This window comes from Puma concolor, chromosome B3, assembly GCF_028749965.1.
Source record: "Puma concolor isolate L17-30 chromosome B3, mPumCon1.1.hap2, whole genome shotgun sequence".
NCBI lineage: Eukaryota > Metazoa > Chordata > Mammalia > Carnivora > Felidae > Puma > Puma concolor.
Genome location: NC_141672.1, coordinates 131,559,447 through 131,587,337, shown reverse-complemented (window position 1 = coordinate 131,587,337; position 27,891 = coordinate 131,559,447). Strand labels below are relative to the sequence as shown.

At 40.1% G+C, this 27,891-nt stretch overlaps 1 protein-coding gene across 3 annotated transcripts in view; it reads left to right on the top strand.

Moving 5' to 3' along the window:
* LRRC28 (leucine rich repeat containing 28) overlaps window positions 1–27,891 on the top strand; it is a 155,406-nt gene that overhangs the window by 106,698 nt on the left and 20,817 nt on the right. For all 3 annotated transcript variants that reach the window (XM_025918746.2, XM_025918744.2, XM_086711438.1), the window contains 3 exons: window positions 5,887–5,989; window positions 24,323–24,498; window positions 26,355–26,514. In XM_025918746.2, the coding sequence (XP_025774531.1) occupies window positions 5,887–5,989; window positions 24,323–24,498; window positions 26,355–26,514 (439 nt within the window). The remainder of the gene's footprint in view (window positions 1–5,886; window positions 5,990–24,322; window positions 24,499–26,354; window positions 26,515–27,891) is intronic.

The following is a 27,891-nucleotide window of genomic DNA, read 5'->3' as shown; positions in this document are numbered from 1 at the left end:
GTGTCGAGAACCGGTTCTTACACAAAGGATCAAGCTTGGTGCTGTAGAAGCCTGTGAGATAGGATACATATCATTGTCTCCATTTTGCAGAGGGGGTAACACACAGGGAGTGTTTCATTTCCTAGTGCCCGGGAGCAGTTAGAAAGTGGAAAGCCAGGATTCAGACTCTATCCCAACCCCATAGCCCACGACATCCGTAATTTCAGTGCTGCTCTGTCTTACTGTCTACAAGATTGTGTTATTTGCAGAGTTGAAGATTCTGTATCAAGTACTCCTGTCCGTGCGGTATTTTGCTTATCACTGTGGGATGGATTTGAACACCACTGATTCACATTTTCTTCGAGCTTCGGTGGAAATCAGTTCATTCCATTATGGGGCATATATAAAAAAATTACATTCCCCAAAAGGGTCATGAGATACAAAAAGGTTTCTGGAGTATTTAAAATCTAAGGTGAGAGAACCGAAAAGTGGGGCACTTGGGTAGCTCAGTCTAAGCATCCGACTTCAGCTCAGGTCATGATCTCACGGTTCATGAGTTCAAGCCCAGCGTCGGGCTCTGTGCTGACAGCTCAGAGCCTGGAGCCTGCTTCGGATTCTGTCTCCTCCTCTCTCTGTCCCACCCCCACTCTCACTCTGTCTCTCTCCCTCAATAAAATCAATAATTAACATTACCAAAAAAAAAAATCTGAACCAAATAGCATTTTTAAATCATTCACTCTTCATATTTTCCCCTATAAAACTAGGATAGGAAAGAAGAGGAAAGCATGTAAGAAGCAGCAAGTATCAGCTTTTATTTAACTGTGTATTATGATCTTTGCATGGAGCTCACTTAATTTTTGCACAAGCTCTTTTGGGTGTATTAGAGGGGAGAGGTGCTTCCTCTGTCATGTCCCATTTTGTGTCCTTGACTCAGAATGAATCACTGTCTCTAGAGGCTGTTGCCTCCAACTCTTTTCTGTGCAATTAAACTATAGAAAAGTGTTAGTGCCTTTTGCTGCATGCCAAGGAGAATTCTCTCTTAATTGGCCTTCTGCTGTAGGGCCACACTTCCAAATATGTCACCTACTAATAATTAGAATAATAATAACTGCCATATATTGGAGGTGTATGACAAGGATTCTGCTTGATAATTTAGAAACTTCATTAGTAATTCTCACTGAACTTAAGAGCCAGCATGATTGTCTCCTTTATATGGTTAGGGAAAACTGAGGACACTCACTTAGTAAATAAAACGGTATTCTGACCCAGATTGTCAGACTCCAAGACTGTGTTCTCACTCCATGAATTAGTATATTCTACTCTTTCCTGCTACATAAGCTCAAGTAAACCATCTTTCTTTGAGTCCCACGGGGGCTCTGAAACTAGGGCTTTTTGCACTTTATCAATGTAGTTTCACTTTTTAAAAAAAATTCCAGGGGCGCCTGGGTGGCGCAGTCGGTCGAGCGTCCGACTTCAGCCAGGTCACGATCTCGCGGTCCGTGAGTTCGAGCCCCGCGTCGGGCTCTGGGCTGATGGCTCAGAGCCTGGAGCCTGTTTCCGATTCTGTGTCTCCCTCTCTCTCTGCCCCTCGCCCGTTCATGCTCTGTCTCTCTCTGTCCCAAAAATAAATAAACGTTGAAAAAAAATTCCAGAGTTTTCTATATGCCTTTAAAGTCTACAGATGTCTATTTGTGATGACGGGAGATTTGTAGGCACGTCAGAAAAGTAGTAAAGGAATCTAGAATAGGAAGTTTTTGGATAATGCTGAGGCCTTTTTCATTGCAAGTGGATTCTGGTATTTCTCTCTCTATTTTTCCCATGTGTGTTCTTTAAATGTATAGCCTTTAATACCAGTATATATGTGTATACACATTTACTAAATTAGCAGGACACATTGTTTTGGCAAGTGTATGTTCTTATGCTTAAAAGAAATATTGTGTAGTGATTTAAATTTCACAGGTTACTTCTACTTTCATTTGTCATAACAACCTGGTAAGGTTGAGGGACTGGGCATTATTATGCCATTGAACATCTTGCTTGGCTAATAACTGAAAGAACAGACAGGTAAAATATGAGCAGACAGTTCACACACACACACACACACAAGTAAAAAATGGCCCTCAGACATATTTGAAAACATTTTCAAATATGTTCACAATCATAATTAAAGAAATGCAAATTAAAACAATGCCGAGATATCATTTCTCACCTATCAGAACGACACAAATTTGTAAAGAGGATAACATGTTTTAAAAGTTGGCAAGACTGTGAGAAAGGCAATGCCTTCGTATGTTGCTGGAGGGAATGCAAATTGGTAGAACCCTCTGGAGGGAAATACCAAGAATCTACCCATCTTTTGACACAGGTGGAGATGTATACACGGATTCACGTATATCCATGTGTTTTATAGCTCTGTCCACTGAGAGATCCTAGAAGCAGTGGCACCCCCCACAGGACTGAGCATGCGTGGCTCAGATCTTGGTTTATAAACACTGTACCCCAATAAAAGGAGTGGAGGCTCCTTGGAGAAGTAGTTGATTTCTGGGCTAGAGGAAGGAAAATACAAGCTGAGCTTAGAACATCTTGTGCCAGAAAGTAAGGAAGTGCTCAAAAAAGGATGAAAACCGGGGGGCCTGGGTGGCTCAGTTGGTTAAACGTCCGACTTCGGCTCAGGTCACGATCTCAGGGTTTGTGGGTTTGAGTCCCACATCAGCCTCTGTGCTGACAGCTCAGAGCCTGGAGCCTGCTTCGGATTCTCTCTCTCTCTCTCTCTGTGCCTCTTCCCTGCTCACTCTGTCTCTCAAAAAAATGAGTAAACATTAAAAAAAATTTTTTTTAAAAGGATGAAAATTTGTTAGAAGAACCTGTGAGCCAACTTTAAGCTGCTCCTAATTGCCAAAGCTGGAACATTTTGACCAATACAAAATCATAATAGTATTGGGATTTTAATCCTTATGATAAAATAAATATCCATGAATCCATACTGATACCAAAATCAGTCAGATAGGGGCAACTGAGTGGCTCAGTCTGGCTAAGCATCTGACTCTTGGTTTCAGCTCAGGTCATGATCTCACAGCTTCTTGGGTTCAAGCCCCATATTGGGCTCTGTGCTGGTAGTGCGGAGCCTGCTTGGGATTCTCTCTCTCTCTCTCTCTCTCTCTGTCTCTGCCTCTCCCCCTCTCCCTCTCTCTCTGCCCCTCCTCCACTTGTGCTATTTCTGTCCCCCTCTAAATAAATAAATAAACTTAAAAAAATCAGTCAAATACATAAATGGGAAGGAAGGGAAGGCTCTTCCTTACCGAATTGCACTTAATAAATGTAGACAGAAAGATGGTATAGCATTAGATAAATACCGTGCAGTAATTATTGCAAACCAAGATCCATTGTTGGATGCTGAAATTAATATCCAAGATTTGAGGAGGAACAGGACATTTCCATAGCCTTGGGGTTGCAGTAATGTGAAGACTTGACCTGTGACTTGCAGGGGCTACTTCCAAGATGGCTCACTCACATGGCTGCTGGCCATGGGCTCAATTCTTCTCCAGAAATCTGCTGGAAGTCTCTTCTGACCAGGAAGTTGTCTTCCTCCAGAATGAGTGATCCAAGGCAGAAAGCAAAGAGGAAGCCACAATGCCTTCTGTGGCTTACTGTCTGCAGTCACATACCATTTCTGCCTCTTCTTTTTGTTAGATATCGTTAAGCCACCACACTGGGGAAGGGCATCTCTAGCCAGCAGCCCGGAAATTATTTTTTCTCCCTGAGAGTTGCCACTTCCTCTTTGTGGACTCCCAGCACTGCCATCTTTGCTTCCTCTTTTTGTGTCTTTCTCTAGTGCTAGTCCCGGACAGGATTATCGGGATTATGATAGGACTAGCAGTGGGAAGGAGGAGGCAATATGGACCCTTCCCCACCCGATGCCACAAGGAGCCCTTCTTACCTCAGTCTTCTATCACCCCTCCCACCTTCTGTAACAGAGTGTCCAGAACCCAGCTGTGAATCCATAAAACTTCTATAAGCCACTTTCTAGGGCAGTGATTGTACTGACAGTTCTCTTTTTTTCCTGTCCATCTTCATCTGTATTACTTCACACTCTCATCTCTATCCCCAAGGCCTACCACAGTGCCTGCAAGGTCCTTCGTGGGTAAGTGGGTTTTCTCTTGAGATGTAAATATACTTAAGAACACCCTAATTTAGCTCTATGGGTCCCCCCAGTCTTTCCCAAACTGCAGAACTGCAGGGGAGAGATATACTTCAGAAGCCTGTTGCCTGTTTGCACAAACAGAACTCCAGAAAATTTTTCAAAAATGATGCTCTTGCTTCAGGGAGTAGAGGGTTAGCAAGGCTGCTGAGGACTCTGTTCTGTGGCAGTGAAGACAAAGAGCCCCACCCAGTGAGTGCTAGGAGTGGAAAGGAAGGTGGTTGAATATTCTTGGGCACATGGTAGGCAGGAAGGGATGTCCTTAGCACTTGGAAGTGTCTCTACTGCCTTCGTTAACTCTGTGCCTCATCCCTTCACCGAGTCCCCCCTCCAGTCTTGGCTCCCCCATTGCCCAGCTGCTTCTGGAAAACATCTGGATTCTGTCTCTTTCGGCACACCTGTTCCTGTTGCAGACCCCTCTTTTTGGGCCCCCCATTCCCGGTACATACTATTAAATAACAAAAATTCAACTGAGTCAGTTTGAAGATCTAATTGGCTTAAGTGATAACGGAGCAGTATTCCATCTAGCAAGTAGAAAGGAGTTCTGTCAGGCTGTAGAAAAGAAAAAATCTTTAAAGGCAGAGAGGGAGCAGTAAAAAGGAAATTATTAGGAAAGAATGCATTGTTTCAGGCAAGATTGCCCCGCTAAGGGGAACGGATGGGGTCTATCAGTAAATTTCCTGGTGCTGACCAGGAAATTCCATGTTGACTGGTTAAAGGGTACATTCCGGGGTGGGGGTGGGGGAATGGAAACTGCAATTAGGTTAGGTATTAAGCCCCTGTTTGGTGACGTGGCCGAGCATAAGTGACTCCATTCTGGGCCTGTGGTTTTCTTTTTAACAAGGCCCATTCCCGTCCTTACCGGCCTTGTCCACCATGCTTTCATACCTCACTAGGGGACTGAGATTTAGAGTTCCCTTTTCTTCTTCCTCTCCCTGCAGCATTGGACACTTGTTCCTTTCCTACATCAGCCTAGCTCCAGAGACTTCAGCCCCACCAGGGCCTGATCCCTCGCCCTGCCCCACCTCTGCTGTTCCCATCTCTCTGCCCGGGGCAGGTGAGACACTGGTTAATACAGGGGTAGAACTAAGCTGGTCTAGGCTGATCTGCCAACTTTCCATTGGAGGAAGATGAAACTGAATGAAGACCTACAACAAACATTATTCTTAAATTAAAATTGTTTATAAAAAGTCATAGAAGTTCTGTGTGGGAAGGAAATTTAATAATATTCAATTCCCATTTATCTCATCTTACAGTTCAAGAAATCAAGGTCCAGGTGGGTTAGGTAATTTTTCTACAGTCACGTTTTCTTTGTTTTTTTTTTTTAATGTTTATTTATTTTTGATAAAGAGAGAGCACGAGCAGGGGAGAGGCAGAGAGAGAGGGAGACAGGATCTGAAGCAGGCTCTGTTCTGACAGCAGCAAGCCCGATATGGGGCTTGAACTCATGAACCGTGAGATCATGACTGGAGCCAAATTCAGACACTCAACCAACTGAGCCACCCAGGTGCCCCATACAGTCATGTTTTCTGATGCACATAATCTACTATGTGAGCTTGGTTACATATGCAGAGTTCAATGAAATCTATAACAGTTTGTCTTCCAGAATAGAAACTTTGAATTATTCTGATATTATGGATTACATTTTACATTTCACATTGTGCTAGTATATAGTTATGGGAATTACAGTTCTTCTCTTCCTAATCCAGATTTAGGTCGATCTCGAGAACTACAATACGTATACGTGGATAACAACATTCACCTGAAAGGCTTGCCATCCTATCTGTACAATAAAGTCGTCGGGTGCAGTGGGTAAGGCTGATTTCGTATTTTATACTATAGCTAAACTCTTTTCCACGCTCATTTCTATTTCATTTTTTGGTCCTGATGTAACTTAGAAATAGGTGAACTTTGGATAATCATTTTTGATTTTGTCTTTGGCCTTAATATGCTAAACCAAATACCTTTTGAAACTAAGAATATTGGGCAATCAATTTGCAGTATTATACTTCCAGTTCAGTTAGTAAGCAAGTGGTTTATTATTTTCCAGTCAAAAACGAATCCATGTATACTATTATAAACTCAGTAGTATCAGTCACTGAAACTGGAGGAATCAGCATGAACTTAAAAGCTTCTGCACTCCACCGCAGTGACAGTTTTACTCCAGGAATAGCCCTCGTATCTAGAACTTGACCATTTCGAAATATTTAGAATGCAACATTTGAAATAGTCCCTTAATACGAATCATGATTCTGGCAACCAAAACAGATGTTTCAGTTCAAGGAAAGTGATAGGCTTTTATTTTCAGAGCAGCAATAATCTTTCCTTCTCAGTCAGGCTTTTAGAAAAGCAGTTTCAGCTTTTTATTTTCCTTTATTTTGTTTTACTTATTTTTGAGAGAGAGAGAAAGAGAGAGAGACAGAGCGTGAGTGAGGGAGGGTCAGAGAGAGAGAGAGGGAAACACAGAATCTGAAGCAGCTCCGAGCTCTGAGCTGTTGGGGCTCTGAGCCCCAACGTGGGACTTGGACTCATGAGCCGTGAGATCATGACCTGAGCCAAAGTTGGATGCTTAACCAACTGAGCCACCCAGGCGCCCTTCAGCTTCTTCTTCTATAAGAGTGAGACAGAACCACCTTAAGATGTTTCCCAGAGTGGTATGGGATTAATATAGGACAACTTGGCTACCAGAACCTGCTTTTAACTGGCCTAACTTTCCTCACATAAACAGCCAAAGAATATTTGGGAGATCTTTGAGGCTACTTAGCCCATATATTTCACTCTGTCCTTGTAATCCTGACACCCTGCGTAACCTGGTTCATACTATATGTAGTTCTGGCAAGAACGATGACAATAAGCTTGTACACCGAGAACAGCCACTCCCCTGTTGGCCTGGCTCCAGAGGATGGGCTCTGAGCAGTGATGGCCCCAGAGAGGGCATTCCTAGGAATAACAGCCTTCCCTTAGGAAAAATTATACACTTGTTATCTTGGAAGAGCCTTCGAGGATGCTTCGAAGTGCGCACGTAGGCTGATGAAATACAAGCCCAGAGATGTAGTTCAGAACCTTCTGTGAAGCAGAGATAATAGAATGTGTGGTGGAGTTTTTAGCTCGGTGATTTTTCGACAGCTGATTATGTGACAGCTGTGATACTACTCAGTCATTAATCCTAATGAGTTCTTAAATGATCTGTAATACAGCCTAATTCTTCCAAGTGGTAAGTAAAATGCTCCCCCTTACCAAGATACACAGAATGATGCAAGCAGGCTCCAAGGCTGAAGGCAGTTTTCCCCCCACCTAAGCCTTCAGAGACTGCACAGAAGTCTCTACCACAATTAAGGAACAGCTTTTACTTAAGATAAAGAGCCTTCTACTTTGGTGTATAGATATGGATGTTATTGACTGTGCTGAATACGGAGACACTTTTTCATGTTTGCCTTGGTATCTGGTAGCAGAAGTAGTGAATTTTATAAGAGCTCCAAATCTTTGAGAATATAAATAATAGGGCAAAATATGCAAATTATTAGCCAGTAGTCTACCTTTATTATTACTATTAACACCTTCCTGTGGAAGTAGTGGTAAGAAAAATATTCAGAGGACAGTATCAGACAATCGGTTTTGTAATATTAGTAGTTTTTGGCGTATAGGTAGTCCCACTTACAGATGAACTGTGATCCAAAAGGCATATTTAGTCTGTGGTTTTACTCAGAATGCATTTCTCACTATGATCAATTCAGGTAGTTATATTCCTAGCCAACTTATTAAAAAGTCATTTAACCCCATTTTGCACCCCCCCAAAATTCCATGATATTTTGTGGCAAAATGTACTCAGAATTCTTTTTTTTTTTTTAATGTTTATTTTTGAGAGAGAGTGTGTAAGGGGAAATGCAGAGAGAGAGGGGGACAGCGGATCTGAAGCGGGCTCCACGCTGACAGCAGAGAGCCCCATGTGGGGCTCAGACTCACGAACCATGAGATCATGACGTGAGCTGAATGGAGTCAGATACTCAGTCACCTGAACCACCCAGGCAACCCTGTACTCAGAATTCTAATAGATGGTGGTTACTGAAGGTTTGGCAACAGAATTAAGGGACCCCCTTCACTTTCTCTGTCTTGTTGAATATATGCAAAGGGACTCCCCTATTCCAAGTCAAAGTGGGGGGGGGGCGCTGGGAGAAGGAAGGGCAAAGAGTAGAACAAGGATCTGAGGTGAACCTAATATAAAGAGCAAAAGGGTTTTTGAGGCCTAGAAAGTGTGCTTCTTGATTCTGAACAAGGATCTTGGTTCACTTAGTTCATTCAGTGAATATTTATTGAGTGACTGCTGTGATCATATGTCAGACAATGGCCATACAGTGATGAGTAAAACCATACAATCTAACCAGGGATCCAAATAAACAATAAATAATTGATCAGACTTGGTGCTAATTCTCTTTAAGGAGATGATAGTCAAGCAGAGAACCTAAGGTTCAACATGCTTGGTTCTCCACTGCTCTCACATGTTGCTTCTTAGATGCAGGCCTGGAATAGAAGGGCACAGTGGCTTCTGCTGTACCGCACCATCTCTGATACAATTACATTCCCTCTTCCGACAGAGAGAGAGTCTAAGAATTAGAGCAACAGAGCAGAATGAACACAGCTTTCGGGACTTGTGGCACAATATAAAAAAAATCTGCTATGTGTATAATTCGTATCTCAGAAGGAGAATACAGAATCAGATATAAAATTATAAACAGATATAAATACAGCAAATAACAAATGTCATACAGTTTCAAGAAACCTCAGAAGTCTCACACAGTTATCTTTGGTGGAAATAAAGTTAGCACCTCCTTATAAGATGTTCATTTATTTGTCATATAATTATTCATCAGTAACTAGCAAGTCAGCCCTATGCTAAGAATTGTGGAAAAAACAAAGATAACTTAGATGTTAATCCTAATACATAAAATGACTGTAATACAAAAAATAAATACCTTAAGAGAGGTAGAGTGATAGAAATGTAGAGCATGGGAATATTTTTTATGACCTAGCCTTGAAGTTACACATGGTCATTTCTGTTTTATCCTATTGATTACACAGGTAACTCCTACTCACTGGGGGAGGAGACTTCTTAAGGGAGCGGATACTAGGAGGGGAGGTCGTGGGCGCCATCTTGGGAGACTGGCCATCACAGCTTCCTTGCATCCACTGCTCTTTGCTAGTTTCATGGAAAAGTATGGTTTTTATTTTGTCTGGCTCTTTCTGATTGTTACTATAGGAGTAAATGTCTTCAGTTCTTCTGTATTTTACCTACAAAGAGAAGTCCCTCCCATTAGAATTTTAGAGAATGGTAATTGGCACATTTGCCTATTTGAGAGAACTTAATGGTAAAAGTTATCCTATACCAGTTATTTTTTTCAGTTGTCTGATCATATGCGGAAAAGAAAACTGAGCCACTGCTTTGCTTTTTCTTTTGTAAAAACAGCTGGATTGGGGTGCAGGTTGGTTAAATGACTTGATTAATAGAACCACTTAAGGTAACAGAATTGTTTATATGAGAAATGCATTCTGAGTTCCGAGTTAACCCAGCAGTCTAGAAAAATAGCCTTTATATTACAGTCTATTTTTTTTTTTTAATTTTTTTTTCAACATTTACTTATTTTTGGGACAGAGAGAGACAGAGCATGAACGGGGGAGGGGCAGAGAGAGAGGGAGACACAGCATCGGAAACAGGCTCCAGGCTCTGAGCCATCAGCCCAGAGCCCGACGCGGGGCTCGAACTCACGGACCGCGAGATCGTGACCTGGCTGAAGTCGGACGCTTAACCGACTGCGCCACCCAGGCGCCCCCAGTCTATTTTTATGTAGTGGCTGCTCCCCATCTAATAACAAGCAATATTAGATACCTGAACCACACTTTGGGGCAAGCACAAAACAGTGTAGCTACAGATAAAAATACCAAAGAGAGAGTTTTCAGTTTGGTTCCGACAAAGTAATTAATTGTTTATGAAAACAAAAACGTTAACACTCCTTTCTAGTTTTAGAGGAATATAACAGAATCCAGCATCTTCACAGTATAACTTTCACAGTGTCCAGGACACAACCCAAAATCACATTTGAATAATTAAGGAAAAATGTGACCTATTCTCAAGGGAAAAGACAATCAGCAGAGACCAACCTGCTTGAGAGGACCCAAAATGTTGGCCGATGAGGATTTTAAAAGAACTATTCTCAATGAAGTAAAGAAAAATAAGTTTGCAGTGAATAAAAGACCAGGGAAAAAAAAAGAAACTATACAAAAGAAACAAATGGAAATTCTAGAGTTGAAATGCAATATCTGAAATAAAAACTTGACTTGATGGGCTTAAGAGTAGAATGGGTGTAACAGAGGAAGAGGCAGTGAGTTGGGAGGTAGAACAATAGAAATCATTCAGTGTGAGGAACAGAGAAGAAGGATTGAAAACAAAAATGAACACACAGCATCAGAGATCTGCCAGACAATGTAGAAAAGCCTGATAGAGGTATAATTGGTGTCCCAGAAGGCACAAATTTTTCCTAATTTTTCTCTTAACTAAGAGAAATGCCTCAAAAATGTTTGAAGAAATCACATCTGAAAATTTCCTAAATATGATGCAAGACCTAAGTTCACATTTTCAATGGGCTCAGCGGACCCTAAGCAGTATAAATTATGAAGAAAACAATGCCTAGGCAAAGCTACTGCAAACCAAAGATACAATGAGGTAACACCTCACACCTGTCAGAATGGCTAAAATTAACAACACAGGAAACAACAGGTGTTGGCAAGGATGTGGAGAAGGGGGAGCTCTCTTCTTCTGTCAGTAGGAATGTAAACTGGTGCAGCCGCTCTGGAGAACAGTATGGAGGTCGTCGAGAAACTAAAAACAAGGGGTGTCTGGGCGGCTCAATCAGTTGGGCATCCAACTTTGGCTCAAGTCATGATCTCACAGTTTGTGGGTTTTAGCCCTGTGTGGGGCTCTCTGCTGACAGGGGAGAGCCTGGAGCCTGCTTCAAATTCTGTGTCTCCCTTTCTCTCTGACCCTCCCCTGCTCACACTGTCTCTCTCTTTCTCTCTCTCTCAAAAATAAATGAACATTTAAAAAAAAAGAAACTAAATATAGAACTATCCTATAATACAGCAATTGCACTGTTAGGTATTTACCCAAAGGATACAGATTCCAAGGGGTTCATGTACCTCATTGTCCAAAGCAGCATTATCAACAATAGCCAAACTATGGAGAGAGCCCAAATATCCATCTACTGATGAATGTATAAAGAAGATGTGGTATGTATATGCAATGGAATATTACTCAGCCATCAAAAAGAATTAAATCTTGCTGTTTGCGATGAGGTGTATTGAGCTAGAATGTATTATGCTAAGTGAAATAAGTCAGAGAAAGACAAATAGTATATGATTCACTCACATGTGGAACTTAAGAAATGAAACAAATGAACACATGGAAAGGGATGGGAAGAGAAGAGAGAGGGAAACAAACCACAAGAGACTCTTAATGATAAGGAACAAACTGCAGGTTGTTAGAGGAAGGTAAGTGGGAGATGGGCTAGATGGGTGATGGATACTAAGGAAGGCACTTGTTATTATGAGCACTGGGTGTTGTATGTAAGTGATGAATCACTGAATTCTCCTCCTGAAACCAATATTTGACTGTATGTTAACTAACTAAAATTTAAATTAAAAAAAAAAATCAAAGATAAAAAAAATCTTGAAAGCAACCAGAGAAAAATGACAAATTACGTACAAAGGAATCATTCAGAAGAATGTTACCTTCTCATCAGAAACTGCGAAGGCCAGGAAACAGGAGAACAACATTTTTAAAGTGCTAAACAACAACAGCAAAAAAACAGTCAACCTAGCAGCCAGCACAAAAATACTTCTCAAGAATAAAAGCATAATAAATGCATTCTCAGACCGAACAAAGCTAAGCCTTAAATGAGGCCCTGCCAAAATGGCAGACTGTGTTCACACCAAGGCCCATTTTCTCTGGGTGGCAGTGTCTGTCCTTCTCCTTATCCACTTCTCCTTTCCTTTCCCTGTAATTTAAGCTGGGAAAAAAAACTTTTTTGCTAAAGGGAGGGTAAATCTAGTAGCTGTTCCCACAATAATGAACATGCAAATGACATCATGTACTTTCTAAGGAATTCCAAGATGATCATTTAGGTGCTTTTGGTAAGAGAATTTTATTATTTTAACATGTTAGGTGAAATAAGTGTGACAATGCACACAAGTTAATGTGCTAAATGACATACATGTTCTGGAACATAATCTTAGTGGCACAAAGATGTCACCATTCACATAGCTTATTTAGGGTTAAATGTTGAACGGCAGCTCCGAAAACATTGAGTTGAAAGAAAATTGTGTGATAATTGCTGTAAACTATCTGTATAATTAAGCCAAAAGTACTAACATTTGTGACAGATTTTAACTCATTTTTATAACTCACTTAAGGATTCAGATACATAATTTTTTTTTTTTTTTGGTAACCGCCTTGGTATTTCATCTAAAGTGATAAAAACTACTGAGTTGGAAATCAAAGATACCAAGGCTTCATAATTGCCAGCTAATAATTATTTCATTGTAAACTGAGACATATATGGGGCTTCCATCCCTCCTTACTGGCAATTCATTTCATAATCACCTCTTTTTTTTTTAAGTGTATTTATTTGTTTTGCAAGAGAGAAAGCAGAGAAGGGGCAGAGAGAGTGGATGAGAAAGAATCCCAAGCAGGCTCCGCGCTGTCAGTGCAGAACCCACCATGGAGCTCAGTCCCATGAATCGTGAGATCGTGATCTGAACCCAAACCAAGAGTTGGACACTCAGCTGACTGAGCCACCCAGGTGCCTCCGTAATCACTTCTTATTGAGATGTGCAACACTAGCTTTCCAGCCTGCTCTCCCACTTGCCATTCTCTTCCATGGGCCAGACATTCTGGCCGGAGGGAACTGTGTGTTTAACCCTGTGCGCCCTGCACATTCACAGAGCTGAATCCCTGTTCCCTTTCCCTGGAATATCATGGTGCTAATATTAATTTGGAGCAATAGATTCCTTCACGGCAACATCTAGACTGACGTTTTGATTCAGAAATTTTACCATTGCACTGTGTATTGTGGTATGCTACCAAAAGAATCACTTATTGTAAGAATAGGAAACAAGAACAGCTATAAACATTGCTTTACCTTTTTTGTGTGCCAAGGAAGTGTGCTCGCTGATTTTATCTGCGTCTTGCACATCATCTTCCCAGCATCCCTTGCGATGTTTGCCCCATTCTAGAAATGAAGAAACCGGAGCTCAGAGAGATTAAGTCACAAAGCCAGGTGGTATAGAGTTATCATCTGCTTCGTTGTCCATACTCGTAACCTCTGCACTGTGCACACTGCCTCCAACTTTGGTCTAGAGTCACCTCTGTATGTTTAAACCCCTCTGCTAGCTCCTTGAGAGCAGAGACGGAAAATACCTTTCTTGTTCCTGCATCATTTCATGTAATAGGGGTGTAGGATATTTCATATCTGATGAGATCAAGGGAGGTTGGCCATGCCCAGCAGAAAGGTCCCCTAACTCATGTAATCTCATCCCTTATAGCTTGCATTGTTTTTTTTTTTTTAATGTTTTATGTTTATTTATTTTCTTAGAGTGCATGTGTGCATGAGTGAGGTAGAGGTAGAGAGAGGGGGAGGCAGAGAATTCCCAAGCAGTTTTTGTGCTGTCAGCACAGAGCATGATGCGGGGTTCGAACTCATGAACCCGTGACATCATGACCTGAGCCAAAATCAAGAGTGTGATGCTTAACCAACTGAGCCACCCAGGCATCCCTGCCTGCATTCTTCATAGTGGCAGCTTGTCTCCAGCATGAAGCAGAGAAGGCATTTAATAGACGTGTCATAAAATGAATTTAATTAGCTTTTTATATCCAGTGGTGAAGAGTAGGAACTTCTGCTAAAAGAATTGTCCAAGGGAAATTAGATTCCATATAAAATGAGGATCCACTTACTTGTTAATGTGAGCCTTTTCAGCAGTTTCCTTCAGATACTTGTCTTTTTAATTATGGGAGATGAGGAAAGCATTAGGAAAAATCTGGCTTTCAGTTTTCTACACCTTTATTTGTTACTCTGTATTGTTAAATTCTTTGGGCAGTGTCCATGTATAGCTCATGCACAATTGTATTAAGAAGCAGCAGCTGTTAAGGCAGTAAGAACGTGAAGTAAATAATTCACAAATGACTTGCTTGTTTTTTACTCTGCATTTGCATTGTTTTATGGTTCTGCCCAGGGTTCTCATACTACAGTGTAGCTGTAAAGTTTGGAAGCAAATCATATTATTTTACCTTGTGTATTAGCCAGGGTTCTCCACAGCAACAGAACCAATAGGAAGTGTGTGGGGGTGAGGGGGAGAGGGAGATTGATTTGTTTTGAGGAATTGGCTCATATGATTGTGGGGGCTGGCAAGTCAGAAAGCTCCAGGGCTGGCTGGACACCCAAGGAGGAGTTGATGTGACAGCTTGAGTCTGACGGCAGTCTGGAAGGGGACCTCAGTCTTTCTCTTCTAAGGCCTGCAGCTGATTAGATGAGGCCCACCCACATCACGGAGAGTGATCAGCTTTATTCCAAGTCTACCAATTTAAATGTTCATCTCATCCAAAAAATACCTTCACAGAAACATCTGGTCTAGTGTTGGACCAAATATCTGGCTACCATGGCCTAGCCACCTTAATACAAAAAATTTAATCATCACGCTACATGTAGTATATCATCAAAAGAATCATTTATTGTGCGTTTGCCTGTGCTTTCAGACTTAGTGGCCATACTGCATAATAGCATTTTGGATATGGTTTTCTCATGTTAATTTTGTCTGTATTAGGAAAGAAGCAATGATTATAAAATAAACTTTAGATTCATGTCCTCAACTTCACAGAATGCTTCATCAGGGTAATATCTTTCTAACCCACAAAATTCTCCTGCCAACCCACAGGTGTGCTGCTACAGACTCTGGTGCTTATGTGATCACATGGGGTGAACAGAGGTTTTTGAAAGCCAGAGGGATAAAGGCAAAGTAAATAGCAAAGGCAGATCTTGCGAAAACTTTCATATAAACTCTGACATTATTTGACAGGCGAGTGTGTAGCTGGTTTTCATGAGTGCACCCATACCAGCTGTGAAATTATTGACGGTATTGAAGTATTTCTACCCAAGTTGGTGAACAGCTATTGGGCGAAGTTCCCTGAGTTCCCCAGCTGCCAGGTCTGCTTCTCCCCTGAGATCTCATAATCCACAACAAAAGGCTAATGACTAACAGAGCACAGGGCTCCAGGACCATGCTTCACCAGCATAAGACCGTTTGGGTTTTGTTTTAATAAGGTATAATTTGCATACAGTAACAGTCACCTTTTAGTGTACATTCCTGTGAATTTTAACAAATACATACACTCATAAAGCCACAACTATAATCAGGATACAGAATAGTTCATTCACCTCAAAAATGTCTTCCCGTGTCCCTTGGAAATGAACCTCTGGCTGCCCACTCCAGCCCCTGGAAACCGTGGTCCGTTTTGTGTCCCTATACTTTATCCTTTCCAGAATGTCATGCAAATGGAATAATTTAAGCTTTTATAAACATTCATATATAGGGTTTTGTGTGAACATAAATTTTCATTTCACTTGGGTAGGATACCTGAGAATGCATTTGCTGGGTCATATGGTTAAGTGTATGTTTAACTTTATAAAAAACTGAACTGTTTTCCAAAATGGCTGTGCCATTTTGTACTTCTGTGAGCAACTTATAAGAGTTCTTGTCGTTTTTTTTTTTCCCCTTTCAGACATGCTAATAAGTAATGATACCTCATTTTAATTTGTATTTCCCTAGTGACTACTGAGGTTGAACATCTTTTCATATGCTTATTTCTATCCATATATCTTCTTTGGTAAAGCATGTTCCAATCTTTCAGTCATTTTTTAAAAATTGGAATGTTTTAAATTATTGACTTTCTTGAGAGTTCTTTATATATTCTGAATACATGTCTTTCATCAAATATGTGATTTGCACATATTTCCCACCAGTCTGTGGCTTGTCGGTTGTTTTAACAGAATTAACTGGTATATGTTGTAGCACCTCATATTACCCACCCCCGCCCCCAACACACACGACTCAAGATACATTTAATTTAATCCATAAATAAGACCTTTTCCAAAATCCTGTTTGACAGATTACTGTCATTTTCCTGTATATTCATTTCCCTAAATGTGGCCATCCTGCTGGGTAACCAAATACAGATATTTCTAATGCTTATTAGGTTGCTAGCACATCTCCTGACCCTGAGACTTGTGATGGACCCTGGTGAGCACCCCCAAGTTATTTTTCTCACACCATATGGATGACTCAGTGTTCTTTTTCCCATTTCCTTTTTATCTTTTCTCTTTCAGACTTCTTTATCTATGTGTGATGACTCAAAACAACGGATCTGTATTTGGAACTGCTTAGCTATCAGTATGGAAACTGCTAGATAGAAGAGAAACCTTGAACACGAATGAACAGCAGCAGAACACCTATAATACAGTTAGAAAATGTGTAATAGAAACTTCAAACATTGTGGTAGATCATTGGCAAGAGAGGATATCAGAGAAGAGTTTATAAAGGAATTGGATTTGGGATGATGAGTAAGATTTGTATTTGGAGTGACAGGATGTGGAAATTTTCAGGCCTGGTGTGGCCTGTAGGCAGGAGTGGCCGTGGTGCATTTTTAGTAAAGACTAAAATGTATTCCCCTGTTCACTATATATGGGTATCAGGACTCAAAATCTCCTCCATCTGTACCTATTCTCTAGGTCAGTGATTCTCAATCAGGAACAGTAATGCTCCACTCCAGCGTGTTTGGAAATGTGTGTAAGTTGGGGAGGGAGTCGGCTTTAAGCCTGGGGTCCCTACTGACATATGTTAGGATGCTAAGTGTCTTGCAATGCACACAAAAGTTCTAAACAGTTAAGAACTTGTGCCCCCACTAACTGCTAAAAGCACTCCCAATAAGAAGCATTGCCAGTTATTTCATGCCATCACAATTATGCTTTAAATATTATTCATGCATGATTCCCAAATAAAGCAAGCTTCATTCAGCCTGGACCACTTGGTCTGACTCATATCCAACCGCATCCAGTTGGCATTTCCGCATAGATGTGTACAATTAAATGTTAACATATCTATAATCAAACTCCTAATTGCCTTATCTCTCAACTCAGTCTTCCACAATCTGCTACATCTTAGTTGATAGAAACTTCATTCCTCCAGTTACTCTGCCCAAAAGCTTTGGGGTCTTTGATTTCGCTTTCTCTCACATCCCACAACCAACTCATCACATAGCCTGTTGGTTGTACATTCAAAAATATATTCAGGCTCTTGTCACTTCTTACTACTTCTTTACTGTCACTTTGACCTAAATTACCATCATCTCCCACCTGGATTATAACAGTAGCCTTCCTACTTCTGTCTCAGCCTCCATTAGTCTTTTCTCTACATAGTGTCTGGTGATCCTAGCCAAGTCAAAACACAGATCCCGTTTTGCCTGTACTCAGTCATCACTCTTGGCATTCCTTATACTTAGCATAAAAGCCAGAGACTTGGAAGTGACCTGTGAGCATGTACATGACTTGTCTTCTAGGTTACACCTTTGAATTCCTCTCCTATCACTCTCTCCCTTCTAACGTCCACTTAGCCATTTTTGCTCCTCCCTTTCTCTTGAGCACACCAGACTCCTGCCTCTTTGCACCTGTTTTTCCTCTATCTGGAATACTGTTCTCTCAGATTTCTTTTTTTTTTTTTTCATGTTTATTTATTTATTTTGAGAGAGATTTTTTTTTCATGTTTATTTATTTTGTGAGAGAGAGAGAAAGGATGCAAGCAGAGGAGGAGCAGAGAGAGAGAGGGAGAATCCAAGTAGGCTCCATGCTGTCGGCACAGAACTCCACACGGGACTCGATCTCACAAACTGTGAGATCATGACCTGAGCCAAAATCAAGAGTTGGACACTCAACCAATGTAGCCATCCAGGTGCCCCAGATTTCTTCATAGTCTAACACCACATGTGTTATAGCTCCCATTGAAATTCTCAATCTTAGGGCGCTCCTTAGACATGTTAAGAATGGTTACTGTAAAGTTTGTATGTGATAATTCCATAACCTTACATCTTTTAAAAATTTTTTTTTTCAACGTTTTATTTATTTTTGGGACAGAGAGAGACAGAGCATGAACGGGGGAGGGGCGGAGAGAGAGGGAGACACAGAATCGGAAACAGGCTCCAGGCTCTGAGCCATCAGCCCAGAGCCTGACGCGGGGCTCGAACTCATGGACCGCGAGATCGTGACCTGGCTGAAGTCGGACGCTTAACCGACTGCGCCACCCAGGCGCCCCTTACATCTTTTTTAAAATTCTTTTTTTAAATCTGTTTCTCTTGATTTTATTTTAGACAGTTTTATCTATATTGTACCTAGTTAGTTTTGAGTGCCTGCCAGATGCAGTATATAAGGAACTGTGACATTATGCTAGGCCTCAAATTGCATTATCTCCCTGTGGAGAGGACTCAAGTATGTGTGCCTTTTATCAGTTTATTGCTTCTCAGTTCCAGATCTACCCTTTTCCTTGGGACTGACACTTGTAGAATTTTTTCCTTTGTCGTTGATTTATATGAAGCTTTCTCAATAGAGGGCCCTAGAGAGATAGTGCAAGGTCAGAACAGGGGTTTCCTTCCCGCTTCCAGGGTGCTGTTTTCTGTGCAGCAACCAGCAAAAGGATGCCCAGTAACACCTCAGCAGCCTTCACTATCCAGCTGAAACCCACACTCTCCAGCAAATTTCTCTGCTGTCTTTTTCCTTTGATCAATACATGCCAGGTACATTTTTTATTTGAAAGAACCAGGTTTTGTTTTTATTTATACTTTCTATGCTTTGTTTCCTTTTCATCAATTTCAGTTCTTATGTTTTTCAATATCCTATCCATACTTTGTATTTATTTTGCTTTGCTTCTCCTAGTGTGTATATCACACACACACACACACACACACACACACACACACACACACACACACACACATCTCCTGAAACCATCTGTACAATTAAGATCATAAACATATCCATCCCTAAGTTTTCTCATGCCCCTTGATAGTCATTCCTTCCTGCCCTCATCCTGTCTCCAGACAACCACTGATCTGTGTTCTGTTATTATACACTAATTTGTATTTTCTAGAGTTGTATATGAATGAGTTAAATAGTGTACACTCTGTTTTGGTCTGGCTCCTTTCACTTAGCATAAGGCTTTGGAGATTTATTCATGATGTAGTGTGTATCAGTAGTTCATTCTTTTTTATTGTTATATAGAATTCCATTCTATGGCTATACCACAGATTGTTTCTGTTTACTTGTTAATGTGCATATGTGTTGGTTCTAGTGTTTGACTTTATTACAAATAAAGCTGCTATGGACATATGTTAACTGCCTTTTCATGGTCCTAGACTTAAATTTACTTGGATAAATATCTAGGAGAGGAGAGTCTGGACCATATATATCCTTAATTTTTTAGGGAACTGACAAACTTTCAAAAAATGACTGCGCCATTTTACATTCCCACCTGCAATATAAGAGATTTTCAGTTCTTCCCTATTTTTGCCACTTTGGGAATAGTCAGCCTTTTAAATTTATCCACCCTAATTGTTCTGCAGTGATATTTCATTATATTTTTAAATTGCATTTTTCCAGTGAGTAAGAGTGTACATCTTTGCTTGTGTTATTTGCCATCCTTATATCTGCTTTGACATAGTGTCTATGTACATCTTTTCCCCATTGTTTTTTTGGATATTTGTGTTCTCATTGAGTTTTGAAAGTTCTTTATAGATTGTGGATACAAATCTTTTATCTTCTGTATACTTTGCAAATATTTTCTCCCAGTCCATGGCTTGTCTCTTCATTGTCTTAACGAGGCCTTTTAAAGAGCAGACATTTTTTATTTTGATGTAGTCCATTGTATCAATGTGTCCCTTTGTGGATCTTGCTTTTGGTGTAACCCAGATCACAACGGTTTTCTCCTGGATTGTCTCCTGGAATTTTTAAGGTTTATGTTTACATTTTGGTCTGTGATTCATTTTGAATTAATTTTTGTATATGGTACAAGTATGGCTAAAGTTCCTTTTTTTTTTTTTTTTTTTGCATGTGGATATACAGTTATTCCCACACCATCTGTTAAAAGTACCTTCCTTTCTCCACTGTACCTTTGTTGAAAATTAGTTGTCCTTATATGTGTGGGTCTATTTTTAGAAACTCTATTAGTCTGTTTGACAACAACACCATATTGTCTTGATTACCATAATTTTACTGTAAGTCTTAAAATTAGGTAGTGTTAGTCCTCCAAATTTATCTTCCAAATTGTTAGATTATTCTAATTGTTCAGCATTTCTACATAAATTTTAGAACCAGAATTTCAACATATATTTAAAAAGAAAACCTGCTGTGATTTTGATTGTATTAAATTATAGATCAATTTGAGGAGAATTAATATCTTAGCAGTTTTGAGCCTTTAAAACTATGATCACAATAAATATCTTCATTTCTCAGCAGTATTTTGTACTTTTCAGTGTACAGGTCATGGATATCTTTTGTCAAATTTATCCCTAAATATTTCATATTTTTCCTTCTATCATATATAATATTTAAATCTTTTTCATTTCCAGTGATTATTGCTACCATATAGAGTACAAATAATTTTGTATATTGATCTTGTATCCTCCAAACTTGCTAAGCTCACTTCATCGTTCAAGTAGTTTTGTTGTTATTGTTGTTTTGTTTTTTGGTGGTTTTTTTTTTTTTTGGTTTTTGTTGTTGTTGTTGTTTTGGTGTGTGTAGGTTCTTTTGGACTTTCTACATACACAGTAATGTCTTTGGGGAGGAAAGGCAGTTTTACTTCTTCCTTAAAAAGAATCTAGTTGCCCTTTATTTCTTTTTCTTGCTTTATTACACTGGCTGTAAGCTCTGTACAGTGTTAAATAGAAGTAGAGAACAAATATGTTTGTCTTGCTGAACTTATTGGGAAAACAGTCTTTCACCAAGTATAATATTAATTGTTGTTTTGTCATAGATAGCTTTTATCAGATGAATAAACTCCCTTCTATTCCTAATTTGCTAAGAGGGTTTTTTTTTTCTTTTCTCCCTGGAATGGGTGTTGAATTTTCTTAGACAGTTTTTCTGTATCTATTGAAATGACTTTATTGTTATTTTTCTTTTAAGTTTTAGTATAGTGATTTACATTGATTTTCTCATATTAGTGCAATCTTAATTAGTAAGATAAACCTCATTTGGTCATAGTAGCTTGATACATTGTTGAATTCACTTTGCTAAAATCTTGTCTAGACTTTTTCCAACTATGTTCAAGAGTGATGCTGGGTTTTGTTTTGTTTTGTTTTGTTTTGTTTTGTTTTGTTTTTTTCTCTTGAAATGTGTTTGTCTGGTTTTTGTATCAGGATAATGCTGGCTTCATAGAATGAGTTGAGAAGTATTCCAACCTTTTAACTAAAATTCAACTTCTTTAAATATAGGGCTGTTCAACTTACCTATTTCTTGAGTGAGCTTTCTAATTTTTATCCTTCAAGGACTTTGTATTAGCATAAAGTTGCTTATTGCCTTTTTATTATCTGTAGAAGTTGGGCAATGTCTCCTTTCTCATTCCTGATATTGGTAATTTGTGTCTTCTCTCTGGTTAGTCTAGTTAGAAATTTTTCAATTTTATTAATCTTTTCGAAGTTCTAGCCTTTAATTGATTTTTCTTTATTATCATCCCATTCTCTATGTCATTGATTTTCTTGATGCTCTTTATTATTTCTTTTTTCTGTTAAGGTTTAATTTGCTCTTTTATTTCCAGTTTCTTGGGTGAGAGCTCTGTGTGTAACATGTTATTCCAGGCAGTAATTATAATTGTTATTATAATAACCTTTGCTGCCAGTTGTAACATCTGTCAGTTCTTGGTTGATTTCACTTACATGATTTTTCTCATTATAGGTCATGTTTTCTCACTTACTGGAAAGCCTGGTAATATTTTACTGGATGCCGGACAGTGTGAATTTTACCACATTGAGTGCTGGGTATTTTTGTATTCATACAACTATTCTTGGCATATGACACAACTAAGTTAATTGGAAACAGTTTTATCTTTTCAGATATGGCTTTTAGGATTTGTTAGATGGGAATGGAATAATGTTCCGTCTAGTGTTAGTTATTCTGCACTACTGAGATAAGACCCTTACATGCACTCTACCTAATGCATCATGAATTATGAGGTTCAAGTCTGATAAGAACAAACACTGTTTTCATCCCTGTATGAGCGGTGGGCACTGTTACCTTTAATATCTTCAGCTGGTTCTTTCTCCAGCCTCGGATAGTTTCCTCACATGCATGGGCTGATCAGTACTCATCTGAATACTTATGGGGGCCTTCTGCAGATCTCCAGAACTCCCTCTTTGTGCATCTCTCTCCTCTGAGGTTCTCTGTCCTGCAAACTCTAGCTGCTTTGGACTCCCTGAACTCTTCGTTCCTTGTCCTCAATTTAAGGTGCCTGCCATCCTGTGACTGATTTCCTCTTCCCTGATTAAACTGTTCTCTTCAGTCAGGTCTGTGCTCAAGTGTCACCTCCTCAGAAAGGCTTATTTTGATTAATACAGCTCTCACTCCCCTCTCGCTCTGTTTTATTATAGATTTACCTTTTCACTGTCTGTCTCTGCTCACGATAGTAAGGCCCACTTCTGATATTACATGTGTACCTAACTGGATTTCATACTCATATGTATCAAATATCCACAAAAATGTTCATAATAGCCCATCATTGGAAACAGTCCAAATGTTTATCATTACTACACAGCAGTGAAAATGAATAAGCTATAGTTCATGTGACAACACGGATGAATCCCAGAAATAGAATGTTGACAAATGGAGCCAGACACAGAAGGTGTCTGTTCAAATAGGCAAAACCAAACAATAATGTTCGAATTTGAAATACCGGTTCCATTTAGGATATGGGTTTTTCCCAGTCAGGGGTTCCCAGAGTGGCCTTCTGAGGTTCTTTCCTTGAGCTGGGTGGAGAAATTGGTTGAGTGAAATCAGTTGAGTCCCATATTGTCTCCTCTGTAAAATCTTCCCTAATTCCCTGAACAGGTGGTCATTCTGTCTTCTCTGAACAAACATTAGAACAATTATACTGTAATTTTTACATTTTCCAAGGGAAGGAGTCATCTTGGTTTGGTTTGGTTGTTTTGGTTTTTGTTGTTTTGAGTATCTTTGGTGTAGAACCGATGCTCTGGAGACGTTTTCTGGTGGGAGGAATGAGCAAGTGCCGGAACTTCAAACATATGAGCCACGGGCTTCTGCAGCCCATGCCTGTGCCTTCCCATTGCCTGTTTCTAGTTGAGGACAGAGATACTATCTCCTGTTGTATCTGGAGAGCCAAGATTTGTTGGTACCTGTTTGTCATTAGTCTTGACAATGAAAAGTCTTGAGACTTAGGTAACCTGGAGGTCAGATAAGGTCAGACTCCTTAGATTTGGCAACCTGGCAACCACAGGAACAAAGCCACCTCTGCCTTCTGGTGGCTACAGGGGATAAGGCATAACTTCGTGTATTCACAAGGCTTCGCTGTGAATATTTTCCCCACAAGTTTATGAAAGGATCCATCAGAAATCAATTTGCTTTGTAGGGTTTCTTCTCCCACACAAAAATGCTGTGAAACCAAAATACGATAACTCAACAGAGTACTCTTTTTTCCTTTTAATTTTGAAAATTTCAATGAACATGCACTTGGAAAGGGTAATCAAATGAGGATAAATGGAGCTTCCAGAGAAAATTGTGGCGGTCTTGGGAAGGGAAGTTCCTTCAAAGTTTGTCCTTGCTGGAAGTAACTGGCCCTCAGCAGTGCTATAGCTGAGTTCCAACTGATGAGTTTACATTTCTGTGCCAGGCTTTATTAAGGAACCCAGGATAGCATCTGTTCACTTTGAAAAGAATTCTGGCAATTCAGCAGCGTCTTAAGATTTTAAATGTATATTTTGATTAACACATTTTTATTGGCATATATATTCTTTTCCTTTTTTGCTAATACTACTGTGAATGTGTCTTTCTGCAGCTGTGGTGCTCCCATTCAAGTTTCTGAGGTGAAGCTGCTTTCCTTTTCATCGGGGCAACTAACCGTCTTCCTCCCTGCTGAGGTGAAGGCCATAGGGACAGAGAATGATCGCGTCCTGCCTCTGCAAGAGCTGGCCATGAGGAGTCTACATCACACATACCATACTTTCCTTAAAGGTACACGGGGCTTTTCTCTTTTTCTGCCTCTTACTCAGTGAACTTGGAAATTATGTTTTATGCTGCCAAAGTACTTTGGTGTCCATTTTTTTTTTTTTTTTATGGGTGGATCCAAATTTACTGTTTTAACCAGTTTTAAATGCCCAGTACAGTGACATGAAATACATTCACATTGTTGTGCAATGGGACTTTTTTTTAATTAAAAAAAAGTTGTAATTTTATCAATGGTGATCCCTTCAGTACCCCCTACTGACACAGGAGCATTTGCTAAAATATGGTCTTCAGTCATAAAGGACAGAGGTTAAAAGTTAAACTATGAGGTTTAGGGGCACCTGGGTGGCTCAGTTGGTTAAGCGGCCGACTTCGGCTCAGGTCATGATCTCACGGTTTGTGAGTTCGAGCCCTGTGTCAGGCTCTGTGCTGACAGCGTGGAGCCTGGGGCCTGCTTCAGATTCTGTGTCTCCCTTTCTCTCTGCCCCTTCCCCAGCTCACACTCTGTCTCTCTCTCTCTCAAAAATAAATAAAGATTAAAGAAAATTTAATGTAAACCATGTGGTTTAAATGAAGGAAATTGGTATTTGGGAACATGTATCTGGTGGAAGTGAAAAGCCTGGCAGAGACACTTTTCTTTTGTGGGGAAAAAAAAAAAATGAAAGGTCTTATCCTCAAAGCAAAGTTGGGTACCTTCCAGCAGAGTGGGTTTTTGCCATGCAGTCTGCTTACATCTGAGAAATTATACACCTGAAGGGGAGGAAATATCAGGAACCTTCGGCACTACCACCACAGCATGTTAACTCTTGGTTTGGAAAGGATTTGGCGGTACATAGATTTCAGAGGTGTTGTGATGTGGGTCTCGGAGACGCTTTGAAAAAGCTGTAGGCCATGTTAAATAAGCTACGTTTCAAGTTTTTTAAACTGCTAAATGTTTTGTCTTTGCCTCAAAAAAAAAAATCCATACGAAAGCATCTAACATCAGTCAGCCTTCTAGAAATGTCTAATACAAAGTTGAGTTGGTTTTTAATACTAGACAGAAAACTGATAATTATTCACCTATGGGTAAGTTCCATTTTTATAAATGGTTATTGGTAAGTCCAGATAGATCTAAAGGATGATAAGATCATTTGTATTTCCTTCCCAAAGATGAGTCTGTAATTTTTAGGTTTTGCCTCATTGTGACCACTTCTCTTTCTTCTGGATGTTTGCCATCGGTGGGAATCAGTGTGCACTTGTGCTCAAGATTGTCTGGGCCACTGGGATGTTTTGCTTTCAGCGTTGCTTTTGTATCGCTCAGGCTCAGCCGAGAAGGAGGCCCCCTCTTTATTAATGACAGCTTTATTAATGAAACAGGGAAAAGCTTGGTTTCATTATTTTTCTTTCTTTGATTTGCTTCCCGCTTTCATTCCTTTCAGTAAATACAATTTAGCTTGAGTAGTGCTAAATGCCCAGTCGATTTTGGGAAGAACTTAATGGAAGTCAGTGTTAGTCTTTGGTGCCAGCCCTTTTTTCTTCTTGGTCTCTCACAGAACGTTTTGTAAACCCTCTCTGGGTAAATTAATGCCTTTTTTTTAATCTTTGTTCTTAAAGAATATTTGGTGTTATTCTTTCCTTGCCTCTGCCTCAGGCCAGCTTTTGTTTGCTCTTAAAAGAGCAAATTTAGGCTTCCTCTTAGTATCAAAAAAAGTTAAAAAAATCTTTCATTTCCAAATAATGCAGTGCCTATCAGATAACAGTTATTTTCAACACGCAATACTTTTTAACTAACCGAGTGGACTGAGTAACAAAGAAATGTGTTTCAAGCCCCGTGTAAGGAAATCTGATTTTTTTGTATTCATGCCTGATTTTCTCTTGTGTTCCAGATTTGAACTTTCTGTCTCCGATCTCGTTACCCAGAAGTCTCCTGGAGCTGCTGCACTGCCCCCTGGGACACTGTCACCGGTGTAGTGAGCCCATGTTTACAATTGTCTACCCCAAGCTCTTCCCCTTGAGAGAGACGCCGATGGCAGGCCTGCACCAGGGGTAATCATGCCTAAGTGGGCACCAGGGCTTACACCTGGGAGAGGGGTGGAGGCCATGCAGGGAAGTATTGTTAAGTCAGCAGCTCTCAAGGTGCCCAGAGTGCTTCCTGAGATACAGCTGAAGGAAACAAAAGCACATTCTCAGCATCACAAGAAAACTGGACTTCCCTCTATTACTTTTTTGGCCATGTACAGAAGAGTTTTATTGCATATGTTCTTTAGAGTAGCTCATTCTTTGCCAGGAGCCTTTTCCTGCTATTCCGCTATTCACAATAGTCTTTAGGCAATAAGGAATGTCAGAACAAAATATTTGTTATATAATGGGACCAGCCCAGCCCTTCTATTTAATTGGCGTTGCTAACTGAAAGTACATGGCTGAACATTGTGTGTGTGCGTGTGTGTGTGTATGTGTTTCTGTTTTGAATTTCTAACACTTCCAAATGCCATTCTCTTGCCACTCTCTATTTATTGGCGCAGTGCCTTGAATTTGCTAAGAATGTTCACCAAGCAAAAACCCCTAAACTGGTGGTTTAAAAAAAGAAAACCAGACAATTAAAATTAGGACATCAAATGAAAAATCCCCCATTAACACAACCTTAGCATATAGATATTCTAAATTTAGGATTTTCTAAATTCACGTTTTTCAAAGTTAAAAAAAAAGAGAAGGTACTAGAACGCCTCATTTATCCATCCAGTGGTATTTTGGGTTAGTAAGTTTTTCAGAGAACTTGTTACCCCCTATTGAGTGCCAAGAAGCATTTACTTTGTAAGCATTTCTGTAGAAAGAGAGCGAGCCTGGGCGGGGTGCTGAAACTCTCTGAGCCTCAGACTGGGGAGAGAACATCGTGCTGGGTGGGGCTGTCATGAGGATGAGCAGATGATGAAGGTAAAGGCTCTTCAACAAGTGGTAGTTACCTTTACCAGCGGTGTACCCACTCCCTCGCACAACTGCACTTCTCTTTCTCTTACCCCAAATAATCCTGTTTTGTTATACTTCCGGTTCCTGTTTCCACTTTCTGTATTTTTAACGTTTTTTGCTTCGTTGTGCCTGCCCACAAGAAGCCTTCCTCCAAACCTTTCTAAATTTGCTACTTCCAATCCGAAGTGATCACATCACCAAATTTAGTGGGATTCCGTTTAGATTGGAGTTAAAAGGACTGAGTCAGAGTCTGCGTGTATTACTTCCTACACGAATAAAATTAACAAATGAAATAGACACAGTGGAGGAGAGCCATAGTTGCACAGGGGCAGGTGCCCGGGCCCTGACTCCAGCTCCTCCGCCCAGAGACCTTGAGCAGAGGACGTAAAATCTCTAAGCTTCAATTTTTCATTAATAAGATGAGCATAATATTAATATCTATTTAATAAGGTCATTGTG